We start from the raw sequence: 19,802 nt of genomic DNA on the forward strand, positions 1-19,802 counted from the left end.
GTACGTGCCTCCCCGCCCCCCTGAATGTTTAGGGTAGTGGGCGGGCTTGGCGTACGCAAGGCTAGCGAAGGGGTATGAAGAAGAGGCACGTTTCTCTGGGTGTGGTTCTATTCCGGATTGGCGAACGTGTCTGCCAGGTCTGCGCAGCTTACACCACCACGAGGCTGACGCTGTGAGCGAAGGTGGCTGCGTCAATGATGCTTTCAGCGTGCTGGTATCTAGAAAGCATAATGGCCACTGCGACGCATATATGCTCCACTGTTCATCTTTCAACACCGCCGTATCTGAAAGAGGGCCCACCACGTGCCGGCAGAAGCTCCTGGGCCGAGGTCTCCGAGCTCGGAAGGCTCCTGAGATTAACGCTGGGTACACAGGCACACAGCGCCCAGCGTGAGGCCCAGCACCGTGGAGTGCTCTGTATACTACTGACACAGTAGTCCGACAGGTACCAACAGTTGAACGGTGTGTTGATCACACAATGGACGTTGTCTGATATTACCTGTTGCTGGTTTTTCACAGAACTCCCTCTGTTGAGGTGCATCAGACTCTGTGCTTCAGTAGTTAAATGCTGCACATGGTTATTGGGCTTAGTACAGATTCTAAACTTTAATCTGTAACTTTTAACACAGACCGTCTAAAATAGTCATTCAAAGACTATTTTTATATTTATTAAAATGTCAACTCATTGAAATCAGATTGTTAATAAATAGTAAGAAACAGTAACTTTTAGGTAGTTACATATTCCTTTCCTGAATCTCTTCGGGTCTTATTTCCATTAGCTCTCCAGTGGATTCCCATCAATTGTTTGACCTTAATGAGGTAGGGAAACTGCTCCCACAGCAGAATGGCTTAGGCACTGTGATAGGGTCGACTGGGTGTGGTACATTTGATCCTTATCAGCCCAGGGAAAAGGTTGAGGAGGACCCAGTCACTACATTAACGTGAAAATGGCATAGGCGAGGTCTGTCCATTCAAAATGGTGAGTATGAGAGACCTGAAGAAGGTAACCATTTGTCTCCAATGCCCACACTAGCCACAGTAGCCACTGGGAAGGAAGCTACTCCCAGAACTGTTTTGGAATAGATACAGGAACCAGAACTGCTCATCTTCCTGGCCATAATTCGAGATGGACACGCGAGCTCTGCACACAGCAAGAAGGGTTTCCACATATTCAATTTTTGGCATAAGGTGCACTTCTGTGAGTGTTTGGAAAATGAAAGAAACAGCTGTAAAAGTGGGGAGGGTTGCCCTTGGGAACTTTTACCCCACAGCTGGTGCAAAGAAAAAACTTGGCACCCCATGGCACTCTCCTCAGAACACTTTCTGGTCTTATTGAAGATCATAAGAGATTGGACCTGCTGTCTGTGGCCTGAGAGGAGTCCAGAAGGATTGGGCTTGCTCCCTCTTGTAAGCAGGACAAAGAAGTGGACTCCAAGGGTCAAATAGATAACCTTCTTTGAGGCTACAGGGACACAGAAAGCTACAAGAAGACTTTTGCCTCAAATGGTCAGTTGACTATTACCAACTGGACCTGGACTGAAACTTGCTGGTGGGCCTCTGCTGGAGCGAGTCGTGGTACATAAGTGCTACACCTGAGGTTCTGGGAGCCTTAGTAGTGGTCCAAAGGAGATGCTTCAAAAACCATGAAAGTTGGGCCCTTGCAGCAAAGTTGTCCGATTTCAATTCACTACAGCTTCAGGCTTGCCCCACTGGAGGTTTTTGCGCTCCATAAAAAAAACGTAAGAAGGTAAAATCTCTGACTAGGACTAGCTCGCTTGGTATATCTGACCCGTGATCCATCGTGGTTGGCCTAAAATTGTGCCTAAGTCCCATTTTTCCGCTTCAATAGACTATCATTGGTGCTTAGTGCTTTTAGGTGCTATTTTTACTGTAAAGTTTAAAAAGTCTTATCTCGCCATTTCCCAATTGGATTTTTGTTGTTTTCATGTCATTTTGTTCTTTAAAATGTACTCTGTGTTTCTAATTTGCTTTGGGATTTTTAGTGTTTGGTGCTTTAACTTTAATATTGTTTGGTACTGAATAAATACGTAACACAATACACATCACTTTACACCCTAAGTTAAGTCTGACTGCTCTGTGCCATCGCTACCAAGGGGTTGGGCACAGGTTAATTTAGTGTTTTTTTGTTCACATTGACAAGTTAGTTGTCTTATTCCTTGAGATGGACAATGCCCACCCCAAAATAATAATCCAGTTTCTTACAGTCATATTAGCATGCACTGAAAGCGGGCAAGAAGCCTGTGATTAACGAACAGGCACAGGTCTAAAGATGAATCACTAGAGCCAACGCCTCCGTTTTAGAAACTTTCATTTTCAAAAGGTCATTGGTCATCAAACACATGACTAAAGCAAGACATTCCTGAGGTTTAGGTGGAGTGCCAGCCTTGCTACCACTTTGGACATCAGGAATTGAATATCAACAGATATTTTAAAAACCTAAATCCAAAAGGACAAATAAAGCAACTAAACTAGTTAAATAAAAGTTAAAAAAAATTCCACAAAGTGCACACAAATTCTTAATTTATCGATGTCCAGTATTTCACTTTCAAAATAAATTAATACTTTAATTTATACATATAAGTATCAAGCATAAAATTATATAAATAGAACAGTGACATTAAAACATCTCTAGCACTACCTGTGATTTGTGTTAGAATGCATCTCAATATTAAACAATGTACAGACCCTCCCGAGAGCGTTCATCAAGGGAAGATCTTATTCTAGTTCACAATGCCAACCTCCTTCCTACTGCATTTGTCAAAGAGTTCACAATGTAAAACCTGTGTCTCCAGGTATTGAGGCAAAGACGTCCAAGACTGACTTTGAGGCCTGGAAACTAACTGAGCAACACCTAGAAATAACACACAGTAAATCAATTTACAACCAATATTTCTTCTTTAGAAGAAAAAGTACTTTAATGCACACAACTAAGTATTATAAGGGCCGTTTGCAACATATAAACCTTTTCATGATGTGCAAGGCTATTTGAGAGGCTTCAGCAATTGGTTCACAATGTAAAATAAGAGGACTACTGTCTTTCTCACCGCATTTTAAAATCAATAACAACATGCATACAAACATGACAATGTGGTATTTGTCCACAAAAAAACATCATATTAGGCAGACCCAAATTACACACCACCCTGAACATTCAAACCCTGATTATGAATTCGAGGGAATTTCATGGAGAATCTCCAAATAGCCAGAATTACTGTTATCGTAAGTATCTCGGTATAGTGTGTGTTTTATGAGTTGCAGCGCTCAGAATGAAGAATAAGAACAATAGTTACTTACCTGTAAACAGGTGGTTCTCCAGTATTGGTGTCTTTCATAGATTCACATGCCTGAATCATTCCCCGTCGTCGGAGTAGGAGTCTCACGGTATATAAAAAAGCAATAAAATGCCATAAAATATATAGCAAATATCAGAAATACCAAACCAGGAAGTAAGTAGCCCCAGCTACAGTAGAAAAACTTCCATACTCGTGACTATCCAAGTCATTATGTGTTAGTCCAAACTGCAGCCAATCAGGCGACAGCACCCACCAGAATGTTCTCCCCAGAGGCTCTGGCTCTCAGATTTTCTCGCACAGGAGTGAAGTCCCATGCTATTCGAGAGAGTCTCTGGGGGAAGGCGGGCGGGTTGCATGTGAATCTATGAAAGACACCAATACTGGAGAACCACCTGTTTACAGGTAAGTAACTATTGTTCTTCTCCAGTATTAGGGGTGTCTTTCATAGATTCACTTGCCTGAATCAGAATAGTAAGCAGTACTCACATTATAACGCTCGTAGATGTCAGAATATCATATATGCATATAATTAGATATACCTATCTATATATTATAGGAGACATGCATAACAGTAATCAACATGTTCTGAGCAAACGTCTAAAGAGCATAAATGAGGAGGTGGAAACAGAGGCTCACCTTATTTGAAAAGATTGCGAAGCACTGCTCTCCCAACCGAAGCATCTGCATCATCTGCCGAGTCCAGACAGTAGTGTCTAGTAAAGGTGTGCCTGCTAGACCACGTGGCAGCTCTGCAGATCTGTCGAAGTGGCACACCAGCAAAAAGGGCAGTGGAAGAGCTAACTGCCCTAGTTGAATGTGCTCTTGGCAATGCTTGTAAGGGTCTACCAGCCTGTTGGTGACAAAGTCCAATCGTAGAGGAGACCCATCTAGCAATGGTCTGTTTTGAAACAGCACAACCCCGGCGTTGCCGGCCATAAGCCACGAACAGTTGGTCTGTCTTGCGGATGGCCGAAGTTCTGGAGAGATAGAATCGAAGGCATCTTCTAATGTCTAAAGAATGCAGTGCTTTCTCAGCCGTAGACTGTGGGTTAGGAAAGAATGTTTTAAGGACAACAGGCTCATTTAGATGAAAGTCCAGAGGCACTTTAGGCATGTACGTGGGATTAGTGCGCAATACCACTGAGTCCGTGTTGAATTGAAGGAAAGGTGCCTTAGATGTAAACGCCTGAATATCGCTGACCCTCCTAGCAGATGTCAAAGCCAGGAGCAACGATACTTTCCATGTCAGAAATTTGAGGTCCACCTTATGAATCGGTTCAAAGGGGTGTCGCATGAGCTGAGATAGGACGATGTTCAGATGCCATGCCGGAGGAGGTTTTCGGACCGGCGGAAACATGCGAAATAAGCCCTTGAAAAATTGTTGGATGATCCGTACAGAGAACAGGGAGTTTGATCCATCTTGGCGAAACCTAGAGATGGCTGCTAGGAAGACCTTAAGAGTAGAGTGCGCCAAACCCAATCTGGCAAGATGCAGAAAGAAAGGAAGGATTTGTTCTGGTGTTGCTTGAATGGGATGTAAGTCATTAGCTTGGCACCACGCACAGAACCGTTTCCACTTGAGTTTGTATGTTTTGATCGTGGATGGAGCTCTGGCTTTTGCCAGCACCTCCTGACAATCTTGTGGAATGTTTAGGTGTGCAAATTCCATGTGTTGAGGAGCCAGGCTGACAATTTCAGCGAGTTCGGGTCCGGATGGTATACCCTGCCTTGCTGGGTGGATAGAAGCTGCGGAATGCGTGGTAGTGGTATAGGGTTGCATTCCGAGAGAAGGAGTACTTCGGGGAACCAGTATTGTCTGGGCCATCGAGGAGCAATTAGGATCAACCGGCATGGCTGTTTCTTCATTTTCCTGATAACTTTCGGGATCAGAGGTATCGGTGGAAAGGCGTACGCGAATATTTGATTCCAGTTCAGCGAAAGGGCATCCCCACACGAGTCCTTGTGGGGAACCCAGCTTGCAAAGAATGGGCATTTCCGGTTCTGGAAGGTTGCAAACAAGTCCAAGTCCGGATGCCCCCACATCTGAAAGATGCGACGCAGAGATGGGAGATGAAGTTCCCACTCGTGAGTGCAGCCCCCGGACCTGCTGAGAGAGTCCGCCAATACATTCGCAATCCCCGGAACGTGGACCGCTGACAGATGAATATCGTGAGTCAAGGCCCAACTCCATATTTCTTGTGCTTGTTGAGATAATCGGACTGATCTGGTCCCGCCCTGTTTGTTTAGATAATACATGCAGGTGGTGTTGTCTGTCCGTATCAAGACTGTGGCACCTTGCAGAGTCGCTTGAAAGGACTTCAGGGCTAAAAATATGGCGTGTAATTCGAGCCGGTTGATGTGCCATTTCATTTGGATCTGGTTCCACTTCCCGCTGACCGTCATGCCTTGGAGGTGTGCACCCCAGCCTGTCATTGATGCATCGGTCGTCACTATGAACCTGGGAACTTCCGCTAGGAAGGAGCATCCCACTTGTAAGTTGGATCGGTGGGTCCACCATGCGATCGCTTGTCGCATGCGAGGTGTAATGTGGGGGATATCCTCGAAAGATCCTGTGGCTTGGATCCATTGGCGACTGAGTTTCTCCTGTAAGGGTCTCATCCGAAGACGGCAGTTGGGAGTGAGCAGAATGCAGGAAGAAAGCATTCCGAGGAATGACTTGAATATGCGTACTGAAACGCACTTTTTTAGTGACAATGTCGTCGCGAGTCGTTGAATCTTGACTTGTCTTTCTTCTGAAATGAATACTTGGGCAAGGTTGGTGTCCAGTGTCGCTCCTAAGAAGTCCTTTCTTGATGTAGGTGTGAGACGAGACTTCTCGAAGTTTATTGAGAAACCTAGGTTCTGCATCAGAGACAAAGTTCTTTGAACGTGATCTTGGGCCGTGTCGAAAGAACTGGCCTTGATAAGGCAGTCGTCCAGGTATGGATATATTTGAATCGATTGCAACCGAAGATGGGCCGCTACTGGGGCCAGCATCTTCGTAAACACTCTGGGGGCTGAACGCAGGCCAAATGGGAGGACCTTGAACTGGAAGTCCCTGCCAGCCACTCTGAACCTGAGAAACTTCCGATGCCGTGGGAAAATCGGTACGTGGAAGTATGCATCTTGAAGGTCGAGTGTTGCCAAAAACTCTCCCGCCGAAAGAAATTGGAGGATTTCCTGAAGTGTTAGCATCCTGAATGTGAGCTTCTTCAGGAACTTGTTCAAGGCTCGCAAGTCGAGGATGGGGCGCCACTCTCCTGACTTCTTGCGAACAAGGAAAAACCTTGAGTAGAAGCCTCGTCCCCTCTGATAATGAGGCACTCTTTCGATTGCCCCCTTCCGGATCATGGTGTTGATCTGGACGAATAGCTCCTTGAGGTGCGCTGGATCGGGTCCTTTTGGGGGGCAATTTGGGGGAATTTTCACGAATTCTAAAATGTGTCCTCTGGCTACTACATCCAGGACCCATTTGTCTGTAGTAATTTCGGACCAATTTAAGTAGTGTTGGGATATTTGTCCTCCAATTTGGTTCGGGTTGGCACAAAGTGGTGGCAGGATGCGTGCCTCATTTCTTGTTGTCTCTTCCTCGATAATTAGATTTTCCTCGAGGTTGCGAGTAATTTCCTCTCTTTTGTCCATAGGATTGTTGCCGGTAAGGCTGAAATCTTTGGTTTCCCTGGGTGGAGGAATAAGAGCGTTGTTGGGCGTATCCTCCTCTACTATTGAAATTCCCCCTTCCTCTCGTACCACGAAAGGAAGATTTCCGGTATTGAAGGGTACCCAGTGAACGTGCTGTTTCAGTGTCTTTCTTTATTGCCTCCAGGGCCTCATCAACATGTTTGCCGAATAGTGACTCCCCATCAAAAGGCATGTCAATGACTCTGTTTTGAACCTCCTGCCTAAAGGAGGTTGCTCGTAACCATCCTTGCCGTCTGAGAACAGCTGCACCCGCAAGCTGTCGAAAGCCAGTGGCAGCAACGTCCACAGCAGCGTCAATCATCTCCGAGGAGACACACTCTCCTTCCTGAAGGATTTTCTTGGCCTCAGTGCGATCAGGCTCGGGAAGCTTGTCCATGTACGGTGAGATGTCCGACCACATCTGTCTATCGTACCTCCCTAAAATGGCGAGGGAGTTTGCGGCCCGGATGGTCGTGGCTGCAATGGTAGAAACCTTCTTGCCAATGGAATCAAGGCGTCTCCCATCCTTGTCTGGAGGAACAGAGACCTGAGACGTAGGATTGGAAGATCTCTTCTGCGCTGCCTGTGCCACCACAGAATCGGCTTTAGCTTGTCCGACAAGGCATGCTGGAGAAGAAGTAGGCGCCCTATATTTTTTATCTACTCTAGGGAGCACTGCTGGTAAGGAATTCGGCTTGGCCATGATCTTAAGACCCTCCTTCCAGATGAAATCTATAATTGGAATGGTCCAACTCTGCTTGTGAGGGGTAGATTTAAAATCATACAAAAAGCAGTCTTCTTGTTTTGCCTCCATGGTTATCAGAAACCTCCTAGTTGCCCTATCCATGATCTTGTGAAATGAGGCAACGTCCACGGGTGGTGACTCAGAAGTAGTAGGCTCCGCTGGAGAGGGTGTGTTCGCATTGTAATCCTCATACTCCGACGATTCAGAGGCTTCATTCAGCTCACCTTCCTCCTGATCTTCCTGTTCCGAGAGCTCCTCATCCCTTGGCTGAGGAGATGAAACTGGTGACGTAGGCAACGTTGAGCGACTGTCCTCCAACGCATTAGCAGCCTTTGGTCGTATCCGCGGAGAGAGGGAGGGCCTTCCCTGCGGCAAAGGTGTAGACATCACTGAGTCACCAGACTCAGAAGGTGGGAAACGTCTATAATAGTCACTGAGCATGTACTGCAAATTGCGGAATAAATCTTCAGGCAATTGCATATCAGTGTCAGGTCTGTCAGCACGCGGAGCAGGCTGAACGTCCTCCATGTTATCCTCAACATCTTCCTGAACTTTAATATGGAGTTCAGATGGACTTCTAGCTGCCCCAAAATTTTCGTCTTCATAGGATACTTCCTCATCTGAGTCCAAGAGTTTGTCAGGCAACACAAGGGTAGTAGAAATAGATTCCGCAGTAGCTCTCTTTTTTAACAAAGTAGCTGTAGTTGCAGGAGATGGCAATGGAATTCCTGCTGTCTGCGCAGACCAAACCTGCAAAGTAGTGCAGCTTGAAAGAGGCGGCGTCAACGGGACGTCTGTATACTGCTGACAGTGCTGTCTCGTCGACGGTATCGTCGTCGACGGGGCCGTCGACGGGGTCGTCGACGGTGTCGTCGACGGGGTCGTAGACAGTAGCTTCGTCGATGAGTGCTTTGCCGTCGACGAGGATCTCTTCGTCGACGAGGTCGTCGACGGTGGTTTCGTCGTCGAGGCCGTCGACGGTGGTTTCGTCGTCGAGGCCGTCGACGGTGGCTTCGCCGTCGTCGTCGACGGGGGTGTCGTCGACGGAAATATCGTCGACGTAGTCTTCGTCGTCGACGAGGATTTTACCGTCGACGGGAGGGCCGTCGACGTCGATGCTCTCGTCGACGGTGCCAATTTTATCGTCGACGGGGATCTCAAAGATGAAGATGACAAAATCGTCGACGGTACCTTGGCCGTCGTCGTCGGGGCAACTGTCGACGACGAGATAGGCCTAATTTGGACATGAACCAGTGTAGGCGAAGAAGCTGAAGACATGACAAGTGCAGGCTTCGGTGAGGAGAAAGTCATAGTGCAGGTGGTAGAAGTGGCCACATGAGAAGAAACACAGTCCTTCCTTGACGTTGAAATTGTCAATAATGGCAACTGAGGAGGCGCAGATTTAGAAGATTTCTTGGGCACTGTCTTAGTCCCAGACTTCTTAGAGGGCGTAGAATCCCCTTTGGAAAGTGGGATAACTTTACTTGAAGAACTAGGCCCAGGAGCATCCTGAGAAGATTTAGACTTCTTAACCACCTTCGCCCTCAGAGATGAAACATCAGTTTCAGCCTTCCTCTTAGTTGAAAGAAATGAAGTGCCGGAGCTACAACTTCCTACCTCAGAGACCGGGTCATCCTTGTTCTTTAGTCTTTTGAGCCACAATAGAAGTCGCCCTTCTCTATCCTTGATGGTCTTTGAGGGGAAAGTCCGGCAGATCTTGCACTCCTTCACCTCATGATCTGGATAAAGACAATACAAACATTTCTTGTGGGGGTCCTCCTTGAAAAGTCTTGGCTTCCCACAAGAATCACAGGCTCTAAACAGGGACTTAGATGAAGACATCTGTGAAAGTTGAAGAAATCAGTGATATAGAAGAAAAAACTGAGCAGAGCTCAGGGAGACTCCCTTCACACAACGTGCGGTAGAAAATCTGAGAGCCTGAGCCTCTGGGGAGAACATTCTGGTGGGTGCTGTCGCCTGATTGGCTGCAGTTTGGACTAACACATAATGACTTGGATAGTCACGAGTATGGAAGTTTTTCTACTGTAGCTGGGGCTACTTACTTCCTGGTTTGGTATTTCTGATATTTGCTATATATTTTATGGCATTTTATTGCTTTTTTATATACCGTGAGACTCCTACTCCGACGACGGGGAATGATTCAGGCATGTGAATCTATGAAAGACACCCCTAATACTGGAGAACTTTGCAGAAAAGGAACTAGTGTGTACAATTCTGAACTGTATTCCCTATATCGAGGGGTATGAGCAGATGGATGGTAAATGGTAGCAGTAACTTCCCTGTGGGTGGGGTAGAAAGAGAAGGGATAAGATTGTAGGAAAGGGAATAAACTAGTTTCGGCAAAGGGGAGCATTACATGCGCCCCTTCTGCCAAAGAAAAACACTGCCAGGGATTGGGGGAAGATGCTTGGCTGCTATTGCAGCCAAAGCCTCATGTGATTTTACCAGCCGGAATTACAGCCTAGTAAAATCAAGCCTGCTGTTCCCACAAAACAGGGTGTGGAAACACTGGTCTGGTAGTAATAAGTTACAGCGCAATTCCACGTGGTTATTCCGCTCCAACTAACTTGTAAGCAGGGTCTAAGTCTTTCTCTCTAGATGCCAAGCATTTACTATCTCAGACCTAAAAAAGACTTCTGCATTAAACCTCAAACTATTGCATATGTGAGAGGTTACAATATAAAACCCATTCCTTTTGACTGTGTTAAATTATTGAAAAGGCTTGTCATGGTGTTCACAATGTAAATGCCCTTCCTACTCTAGCTGAGAGAGGGTTCACACGTTGTTGCATGTGCCAGGGAATTCACAATGTGAAACCCCTACCTATTGTATTTGCCAGAGATTACAAAATTCAAAACCCTTTCCAATTGTATTTGCCCGAGAGTTATAATGTAAAACCAATTCTTATTGTGTAAGAGACAACTGGTGCAGGACGCCTTTAGGCAGTCGGAAGTTAACAGGCCCAAACTGCGTCAATGGGAATCTTTTAACTATGGTGTCCTGGGGCATCTGTACCCCAGACTTTCAAAGTGGGGAGCAAGTGCCCCTTTTAGCACTTGTCCCTCAGGATACCTTAACAGAGCAGTCCGGAGCTGACTGAGGGAGGTGCTGCAGACAACATTAACTCTCAACAAATCATTGTCCTCCAAGTGCATTTTAATAAAGCTATTCACAATCAAAAAGTTTAATTCGACAAGCTTTGCCAAGTTGCCCATTATGTAAAATGAGAGGGTTTCTGCCTTTTTCACTGCATTTGATGACGACTACAGGATGCCTGCTGGTGTTACCTTGAACATAAACATGGCCATGTCGTTTAGACATGGCTTGGCAGTTCGGGCTGGACTGTTCCCATGAGGCACATGGTCAGACTGATTTACATATGGCCATGTCTGAAGTGGGGTGGCTGAGTGAGCTAAAGAATGGTGATGGATTAAACCCAGATCAGTTGACTGGGGGTGAGTGTTTGATTTGCTCAAACGCTCCGTCCATCATCCCCTTTTGTTTCGCTTTGTTCGCCCTAAATTGGCAGGGTATGCTCAGACGTGAGTCCCTTGCTCACTTGGCCACTGGATTCAAGATAGCCTGGCTGATGAGGATTATGAATCCGAAACCGGTCCCAGGATGCTTGTTTCCGGTCCAGGGAATATATAAGCACAGAGGGAGGAACCCTACTTTTTGTGAAAATAGGGACAGGGTACGTAAAGTGAAAAAGTAAACAAAGTCCCTAATACAGCGGCCTCACTGCACCCACACGGCTTCTTCTCTTTTCGAGAGAAGAAGCCGTGTGGGTGCTGGGAGGCCGCTGTATATCCTAAAGTGCGTTGAAAAATCCCAGTGAGGGAGACCAGGCTAATCCGCCATCTTCCAACAAAGCATCAACAGACTAAAAATTGCATAGTCGTGATCTCGTCCTATTATTAGAATTGAATTCTTATATTCCGGTGGCACCCAGAGACGGCTCTCAAATTAACACAACCTGTTACAATTCTGGGCAGATACAGGTATTATCCCTGGACCCAAATTCTTTTAGAAACATATTTCTGATATCGATATTATCCTGGTGCGAATGTACATCAACATCAAGCAAGGATACCCCGTGTGGCTATTTTGCCAAACATAGAAAACAGTCCTGAAGAAGGTGAATAATATTTAGGAATCACCGAAATGCTGCGTCGACTGATGTTTTCTTAAAAAAACTGAGAACTTCAACGATATCAACTTGTGACTTTGTTATATGTATGTTTTTAACGTTATGAATTTTTTTTATTGTTAATTGCTTTTTACTTTTGATATTTCGTATTGTTTTGATGATGAAATGATGTAATAAAATGTATTTCTAAAAAATTTTAAACAATTTTTAATCTTTACTTATGATGACTAAATCTGTTTGTATTACTATCAGTTGTTGACTAAATTGTCTTGTGCATATATACTTGATTTACTGAGCCTTATAATCTAAATTGTGTGCCCTTGTCTTTCACTAAAACCCAAAACATTGGGGTATTAGGGACTTTGTTTACTTTTTCACTTTCCGGTCCAGGGAAGACATGGCTTGGCAGTTTGGGCTGGACTGTTCCCATGAGGCACAGGGTCAGACTGATTTGCATATGGCCATGTCTGAACTGGGGTGGCTGCGTGAGCTAATGAATGGTGATGGATTAAACCCAGATCAGTTGACTGGGGGTGAGTGTTTGATTTGCTCAAACACTCCGTCTATCATCCCCTTTTTTGTCGCTTTTTTCGCCCTAAATTGGCAGGGTATGCTCAGACGTGAGTCCCTTGCCACTGGATTCAAGATAGCCTGGCTGATGAGGATTATGAATCCGAAACCGGTCCCAGGATGCTTGTTTCCGGTCAAGGGAAGACATGGCTTGGCAGTTCGGGCTGGACTGTTCCCATGAGGCACAGGGTCAGACTGATTTGCATATGGCCATGTCTGAACTGGGGTGGCTGAGTGAGCTAAAGAATGGTAATGGATTAAACCCAGATCAGTTGACTGGGGGTGAGTGTTTGATTTGCTCAAACGCTCCGTCCATCATCCCCTTTTGTTTCGCCATGTCGTTTATGCCTACAAAGACCCATCCAATAATTCAGGTAGACCCAAAGCATACATAGACATGAACATTACCTCTCCTTCGTAATCACCGAGGATTTACTAACTAGAGCCGAAGTGCTTGTGCTTTCTCCTTAAAACATGATAGAATTGGCTTACACCCAATTGGCATATTTAATATACTTGTAAGTCCCTAGCAAACTGGCACTACCTGTGCCGAGGGACTGTAAATTAAATGCTACTACTGGGCCGGCTGCACTGATTGTGCCACCCACTTTAGTAGCACTTTAAAAATCTCAGGTCTTCCATTGCAGCCTGTGTGTGCAGTTTAAACTGCCAGTTTGATCTGGCAAAATAAACCTTTTACCAGGCCCCAACCTTCTTTTTTAATACACATAAGTCACCCCTAGGATAGGCCTTGGACAACCCAGGGGGCATGGGGCAGTGTATTTTAAAAGCAGGACTTGTGCTTTTTGGTGTTATATGTCCTGGTAGTGAAAAACTCTTAAATATGTTTTCCACTGCTGCAAAGCCTATCTTGCTCATAGTCAAACATTGGAGTTACCTTATTATATTTGATAAGAGATCATTTTCAAATGAGATGAGGTATGCAGTTAGTGTTTGGAGTCTTTTGAATTATAATGAAACATCCTCTCTCATGGTGAAATCGCACTTTACAGTACAATTTTGAAAATGCCACTTTTAGAACGTTGACATTTTCCTGCCTTAGCCATTCAGTGTCTGTAGCCTGTCTCTGGGTCATAAGACCTGGTGCAGCTGACATTTGGGGTTTGTGTATTCCTCCTTCACAACCACACACAATAGCTCAGGTGTGCCTGGATGGGCCATCAGTGGCAGGATAGGAGGGCAGAGTTAAGCATAACCCTACTTACACTTGAATAGGATCTGACCCCTCCACACAATGGGCTGCATACCCTTTAGTAAGTTTAGAGTTCAGACAGGGAATGCAAGATGCCTGGGAACTTAAAATGGAAACCACTAGAAGCTTCTTTCACTTCAAAGGAAGGCCCGGGTATAAATACTGGACCCCTGACACTAACTCTTCAGTGCACTTTTGGGCCTTGTGAGTACTCTGCCAGGACCTGCTACCCTCTTGCCTAGGTGAGAAGGATTGGACCTGCATCTGATGAACCCAGTAACACAAAGTGACTCAAAGGGCTGGTTGGCTGTCCTCCTGACTAGAAACTCAGGGACAGAAGACTCCAACAGCCTTGAACCGGCACCTGGACTCTGCCGTATGAGAGTCCTAACTTGCCAAGTAGTGTCACCCCAGTCCTGTTCCCTTGGAAGTTGGACTAATGGTGCTCTGCCAGCCCATCTGTAAATCCAGCAGAACCTACACATCTCCTCCGCAGTGAGGGTAATTGCCAGCAGAACTGGCACATTGCCCTTGCTGTTCAACACATCGCCTTCGGAACCGATGCATCACATCTGCTAGGAGGGTTTTCCTGGGGCAGGGACTCTGCTCACCATGCAGCCCGCATCCGAACTGCTGCTTGCGAGAAGCTTTCTTTAGCCAGTCCTCGCACAGCAAATCCCTCGGTGGCAGCCTCGACGACGTTGCAGGTTCTCGCAGCGCACCCTTAAACTGCTGCATCGCCTCGACTGTGTGATGTATTTGCGATGCCGGACTTCGCATAAGAAGCCCTCGTCCACATATCCTCGGCACAGGATCTCGCGACACTCCACAAACCGGAATTTAAGTACTTTTGTTAAGCGGACCGAACGCGGTTCCTGTAACTGGCCAGCACTCTATTACGGTCGGCCTGAACTTGTGACTTTGTCACAGTCCAGCGCGGCCAGATAACCATCGTTGGCGATTTGTGCTTTTTGGTGCTATTTTCACTTAAATCTTAAAAACTGCATATCTCCAGTATAATACTGATAGGATTTTTGTTGTTGTGGTCCTGTTTTATTTATTAAGCTTTACTACATTTTTCTAAAGTGGTGTGGGATTTTTACTTCTTTTGTGTTTTCACTTTGTTACTACTTGAAGTGCGCCAGGATTCCTTTGGGTAACAGTGCGCTTTAAAAATATCTAAATAAATAAATAAATAAATAAATAAATAAATACTTTACACACTATATGAAGTACTGCATAAATACTTTACACATTGCCTCCAAATTAAGCCCGACTGCTCAGTGGAAAGCTACCAGAGGGCTGATGCAGGTAAATGTGGTGTTTGCTTGTGCCTTACCCTGACAAGGATTGTGGCTGCTGCTCAAGTAGGATTTCACCCCCTCAACCTGTAACCCAATTTCTTACAGGGTTCATAATGTAAAACCCCTTCTTGCTGTATTTGTCTCCTAGTTCAAAACATAATGCCCATTTGAATGGTGTTCGTCATGACCTTTCACAATTTAAGAACTCCTTCCTATTATATTTCAAAACATGTTTACAATGTGAAACTACTGCTCATTTATTTTGTAGAGTTCACTAGGTACAACCCATTTGTATTGTATTTGTCAAATACTTCAAAATGTTAAGCCTCTTCCTATGTTTTTTTGTCATTGAGTTTATAAATGTAAAACTCCCTTCTGTTGCATTTATCTTATGTTATGTTATGTTATGTTATTTATTCTTTTGTATAGCGCAACGGTTACTCAAAAAGAGTGTCCCGGCGCTTTAGGTAAGGAGAATTAATTCAGAGTAACATAACACAGTTAAAAAGAGTAAAAAGCAAACAGACAAAAAAGAGGGACTGCTAGGGAACCTACTGGGTAAACAGCCAGGTTTTGAGACCTCTTCTAAAATCAAGGAGAGTAGTAGCCCCCCGAAGTGGGAGCGGAAGCGAATTCCACATCTGTGGAGCCAACAGACTGAAAGATCGGCCGCTCAGGCGAGCTCTCTTAACACGAGGGACAGCCGCCAAAAGTAGAGATTCAGACCTCAGCGAACGAGCCGGGTGGTAAAAGGCCAGTCTCTTTTGGAGATGCTTTGCTCCCACGGCATGGAGCGCCTTGTAGGCCAAAGTCATAGCCTTAAAGGCGATCCGTTTGCGGATGGGTAGCCAGTGCAGCGTCACCAATAGCCCGGTGACGCTGGTGCGTCTATTTAGACCAAAAATGGCCCTGGCCGCCGCATTCTGCGCAACTTGAAGCCGCTACAACAGGTACTCTGGTAGGCCCAGGTAAAGAATGTTGGCATAATCCAACCTGGAGCCTATCAGAGCCTGCACAATCAGCCTCCTGTGCTCCTCTGACAAGAGAGGCAAAAACCTCCGCAACATTTTTAAAAGGCCGAAGCAGGTGCCGGTCACCCCCAAGATCTGGGCTTTCATCGTCAGCCCCTTGTCCATCTTAACCCCCAAGTTTTTAGCCATGGGGGAAGAACCGGACGGAGGGAACATGTCGATGGGCCACCAGGCCTGCCAGCTGGGCTCCGTATCGCACCCGAAGAAGAGTACCTCAGATTTGTCGGAATTGCACTTGAGGCTGTTCAGTTGGAACCATGTGAACACCGCCCCAAGGCAATTCCGGATACTCTCCCCGTCAAAGTCAGCCCCTCTATCACAAGAGAAAAGGAGCTGGGTGTCGTCGGCATACGACACGATCCGGGCACCAAATGACTCCGCCACCGCCGCCAAAGGGGTCATAAAGATGTTAAAAAGGGTCGGGCTCAATATAGAGCCCTGAGGGACCCCGACTCCCAAAGGCGGCATCACAGCGGTGTCAGGTGATGTCCAGACCGTTTGCCGGCGGCCGGCTAGAAAAGACGAAAAACATCTGAGCACCGTCCCCCGAAGACCAATCTCAAAGAGTCTTGCGAGCAGGCCATCATGGGGGACGGTGTCAAAAGCCGCCGACAAATCCAACAACACCAGCATGACTTTGCCCCCGGTATCCAGCACCCCTTTGATGGTTTCAGAAACCTCAAGGAGCGCGGTCTCGGTGCTACGATTTGAACGGAAGCCCGACTGGGAGTCATGTAAGATCTCATGGGACTCCAGAAAATTGGAGAGCACCGACTGAACGTGCTTCTCCAAGATTTTTACAAAAGCCGGCAGCAGCGAAATTGGCCTGTAATTAGCTGGAACCTTCGGGTCAAGCCCCGGCTTTTTAAGTAGTTAGTTCATAACGCAAAACCCATACTATTGCACTTGACAAACTTCACAATGTAAAGCCACTTCATTCTGTTCTCACAAGCAGTTCAGTGTGAACCCCCTTCCTACCATCTTGTCCACAGGGATACCCTTCATACAGCATTTGCCCTAGTAACAGTTTGAGAAAATTCTTTGTTACAAGGGTTAGCACAGTAAAAAACCAATCCACCCATAAAGACCTACTGGCTTTAACATATGCTTTTAACAATAAATAATCTAAGCCTACTGCCTTTGTCATGATTTTTCAGAATAAACAGATCAGTCTATGACATCCAACATAACTTTTCCCAATGAACCAATCAGGCCTCCAACCTTGATCTTTGGCTTTTTTACATCAGTAGTACTGTACAGAGCCAAATCTGTGAATACATCTGTGCAATCCAATACAGCGGAGTGGAGCATCAACATGTGGACGGAGCCAGAGCCCCTCGATCAGTAGTTCTTCTCAAAACATTTTTTTCACATTATGTTTAGATGACAGCCTCGTTGCCACGCCACACCCAAAAAGGCAGCCAATAAAGGACACTGGAGCACTGCAAGATAGTCTTAGACTGTAAATTAACTGAATGATTTGTGATTAACATGATATACAAAACAGAAGAAAGAAAAGGAAACAAATCCTACATTTGACTGGTCAGGTAAATCTACTTTAGAACAGACAAAGACGACACATCATTGTTTTTGAGAGAGACAAAGGGATGATGGAATAGTCTACAGATGTGAACATGGGACATCAGAGTTGTTCGCGGAGGCAGGTGTATGATAAAACTGGAAGCAAAATGATGGATCATGTGATGGGAAGAGGAAATGGTGAAGTATGTTAACTACAAGTGAAAATTGTGAAGAAGCCATAACATATAGTAAGCCAAAATCATTTGACTAGTGAAATGAATAGCATAGATGTGGAAGTGAGGGACAACCAGACACTGGATATCAAGGAATTTGAAGGAGCAGTCATTTTTCTGCATGAACAGGTTTGCAGAAAAGTATTTGATGACCTTAAAGGAGATACTTCTCGGGGGGCTGCGGTAAAACCACTGATCAAAAGACTGATTTATTTTAACGTTGTTTGGTGATTGAGCACATTTTTTAGATATATATATCGATTAAAAAGTATATTTTTCTAAAATTCATTTTGTGATTATCTGTAAATCTTACCTAGACTTTGATAAAATATGTTAAGGATGAAACAAGGAACATAAATATGATCATTAATTGGAATCTGAATTGAATAAATATACGAAAATTGAATAAAAGGTGCAGTAGATTTTATTCACCTACGGTACATGCCCCTTATATGGTGTGAGAGTTGTATCCTACGACTCACATTCACTCCACTACCCACAGTGGTCAGACCTTGTCTTGTCTTAAAGAAGTGAAGCTACCCGTTAAGTTCACATAATGCCTCGCCTTGAAGAAGTAGGACTACCCAAACTTGTCAAACCATGCTTCACCTTGTCGATTGTCGTCCTAAAGAGGAAGAGGAACTAGGCAATTCATCACCGCTGTCAATCCGAAACTGATCCCAATTCTCCTCTATGATTCCCCAATTTTTCAGTATAGAACAACTCAGAGTCTTGACTCAATCTTCATTAAAAATATTTATCAGCTCCTTAACGCAAGATCTTCAACTTCACACTTGCGAATTAGTTTTAAACTGGGCTTAAAATAGCTGTACTCAAGAAGTACATATGTGACTACAAAGGTGCACCAGAAGGTAGCTTAAAGAAACTAATGTTATCAGAAATTACTCTCTGTAATGTAAACTATTCAGACTCAGTGGGGAGAAAGATTGTCTTAATCATCACCAAACATGATCTACCCCCACTTGATTCACTATTTAAACTTAAAGAGTCATAAAGAATTCATTTGCAAGAAAATAAGGGAAACTTCATACCTCAATTATTTACTACTATCCTCTTCAAAAAGACGTGTGCACTTGATCCAAGATTTCTACAACATAATGAGACAGCAATATCTGGATTCAAATCGTGATGCAAGAATAAATAATTCTAATCTGTGATTTAAGCTGACGGTAGCTGGACAAACTCAGAAGAAGAACAATCTGTGTGCGGTCTCTGTAACAAGATGAATGAGACTTTAGAACATATTAGCTGTATTTGTCCCAAACGCCTACAAATTCAGAAAAAGGATGTACAAAAGTTTTCAAAAGTGCACTACTAAAAACCATCAGAAACGCTATGTAATCTGGCTTTCAAGGAGAATCCAATAGGTCTGATTGCTTGTCTAATTACATTTTTAAGCATTACATAGCGAAGTTAAGAGAACAATCCTAATAACCACTTTTAACTATCTATAGTTTTACAAACTATGCCATTGAATGTTTTGGTGACACGTACTGCAATTGATTTTGCTGATCAATGTAATGTGATTGATTTTGCAGACACATGTACTGTATTGAGTTTGCTGAGACGTTTACTGTGATTGCTTTTGCTGACATATATACTGCGATTGATTTTGCTGATACACGTACTGTGATGGACTTTGCTGACACATACTGTGATTGTTTTGCTGCAACGTGTGTGTACTGTGATTGATTTTGCTGAGACGCACTAAAATAGATTTTACTGAGATATCTACTGCAATTGATTTTGCTGACACATGTACTGTGATTGAGTTTGCTGATACATGTACTGTGAGTGAGTTTGCTGATACATGTACTGTGATTGATTTTGCTGACATGTGTACTGTGATTGATTTTGCTGACATGTGTACTGTGATTGATTTTGCTGAGATGCGTACTGTGATAGATTTTGCTGACTCATACTACAATTTATTTTGCTGACACATGTGCTCTGATTGATTTTGCTGATACATCCTGTGATTGATTTTCCTGACACTTG

The 19,802-nt window shown here is 44.7% G+C and overlaps 1 protein-coding gene across 2 annotated transcripts in view; it reads right to left on the minus strand.

Annotated features, from left to right (window-relative positions):
• AR (androgen receptor) overlaps nt 1-19,802 on the minus strand; it is a 530,339-nt gene that overhangs the window by 259,932 nt on the left and 250,605 nt on the right. The window contains exon 1 of one of the 2 annotated variants that reach the window (XM_078640139.1): nt 2,660-2,697. The exons of the other annotated variant lie outside the window; for it this stretch is intronic. Within the exon in view, the coding sequence (XP_078496265.1) occupies nt 2,660-2,682 (23 nt within the window). The 5' untranslated portion in view covers nt 2,683-2,697. Of the gene's footprint in view, nt 1-2,659; nt 2,698-19,802 lie in introns of those variants that run through there. 2 annotated transcript variants of the gene reach the window in all.

Source organism: Lissotriton helveticus, chromosome 4_2, assembly GCF_964261635.1.
Source record: "Lissotriton helveticus chromosome 4_2, aLisHel1.1, whole genome shotgun sequence".
Classification (NCBI taxonomy): Eukaryota; Metazoa; Chordata; class Amphibia; order Caudata; family Salamandridae; genus Lissotriton; species Lissotriton helveticus.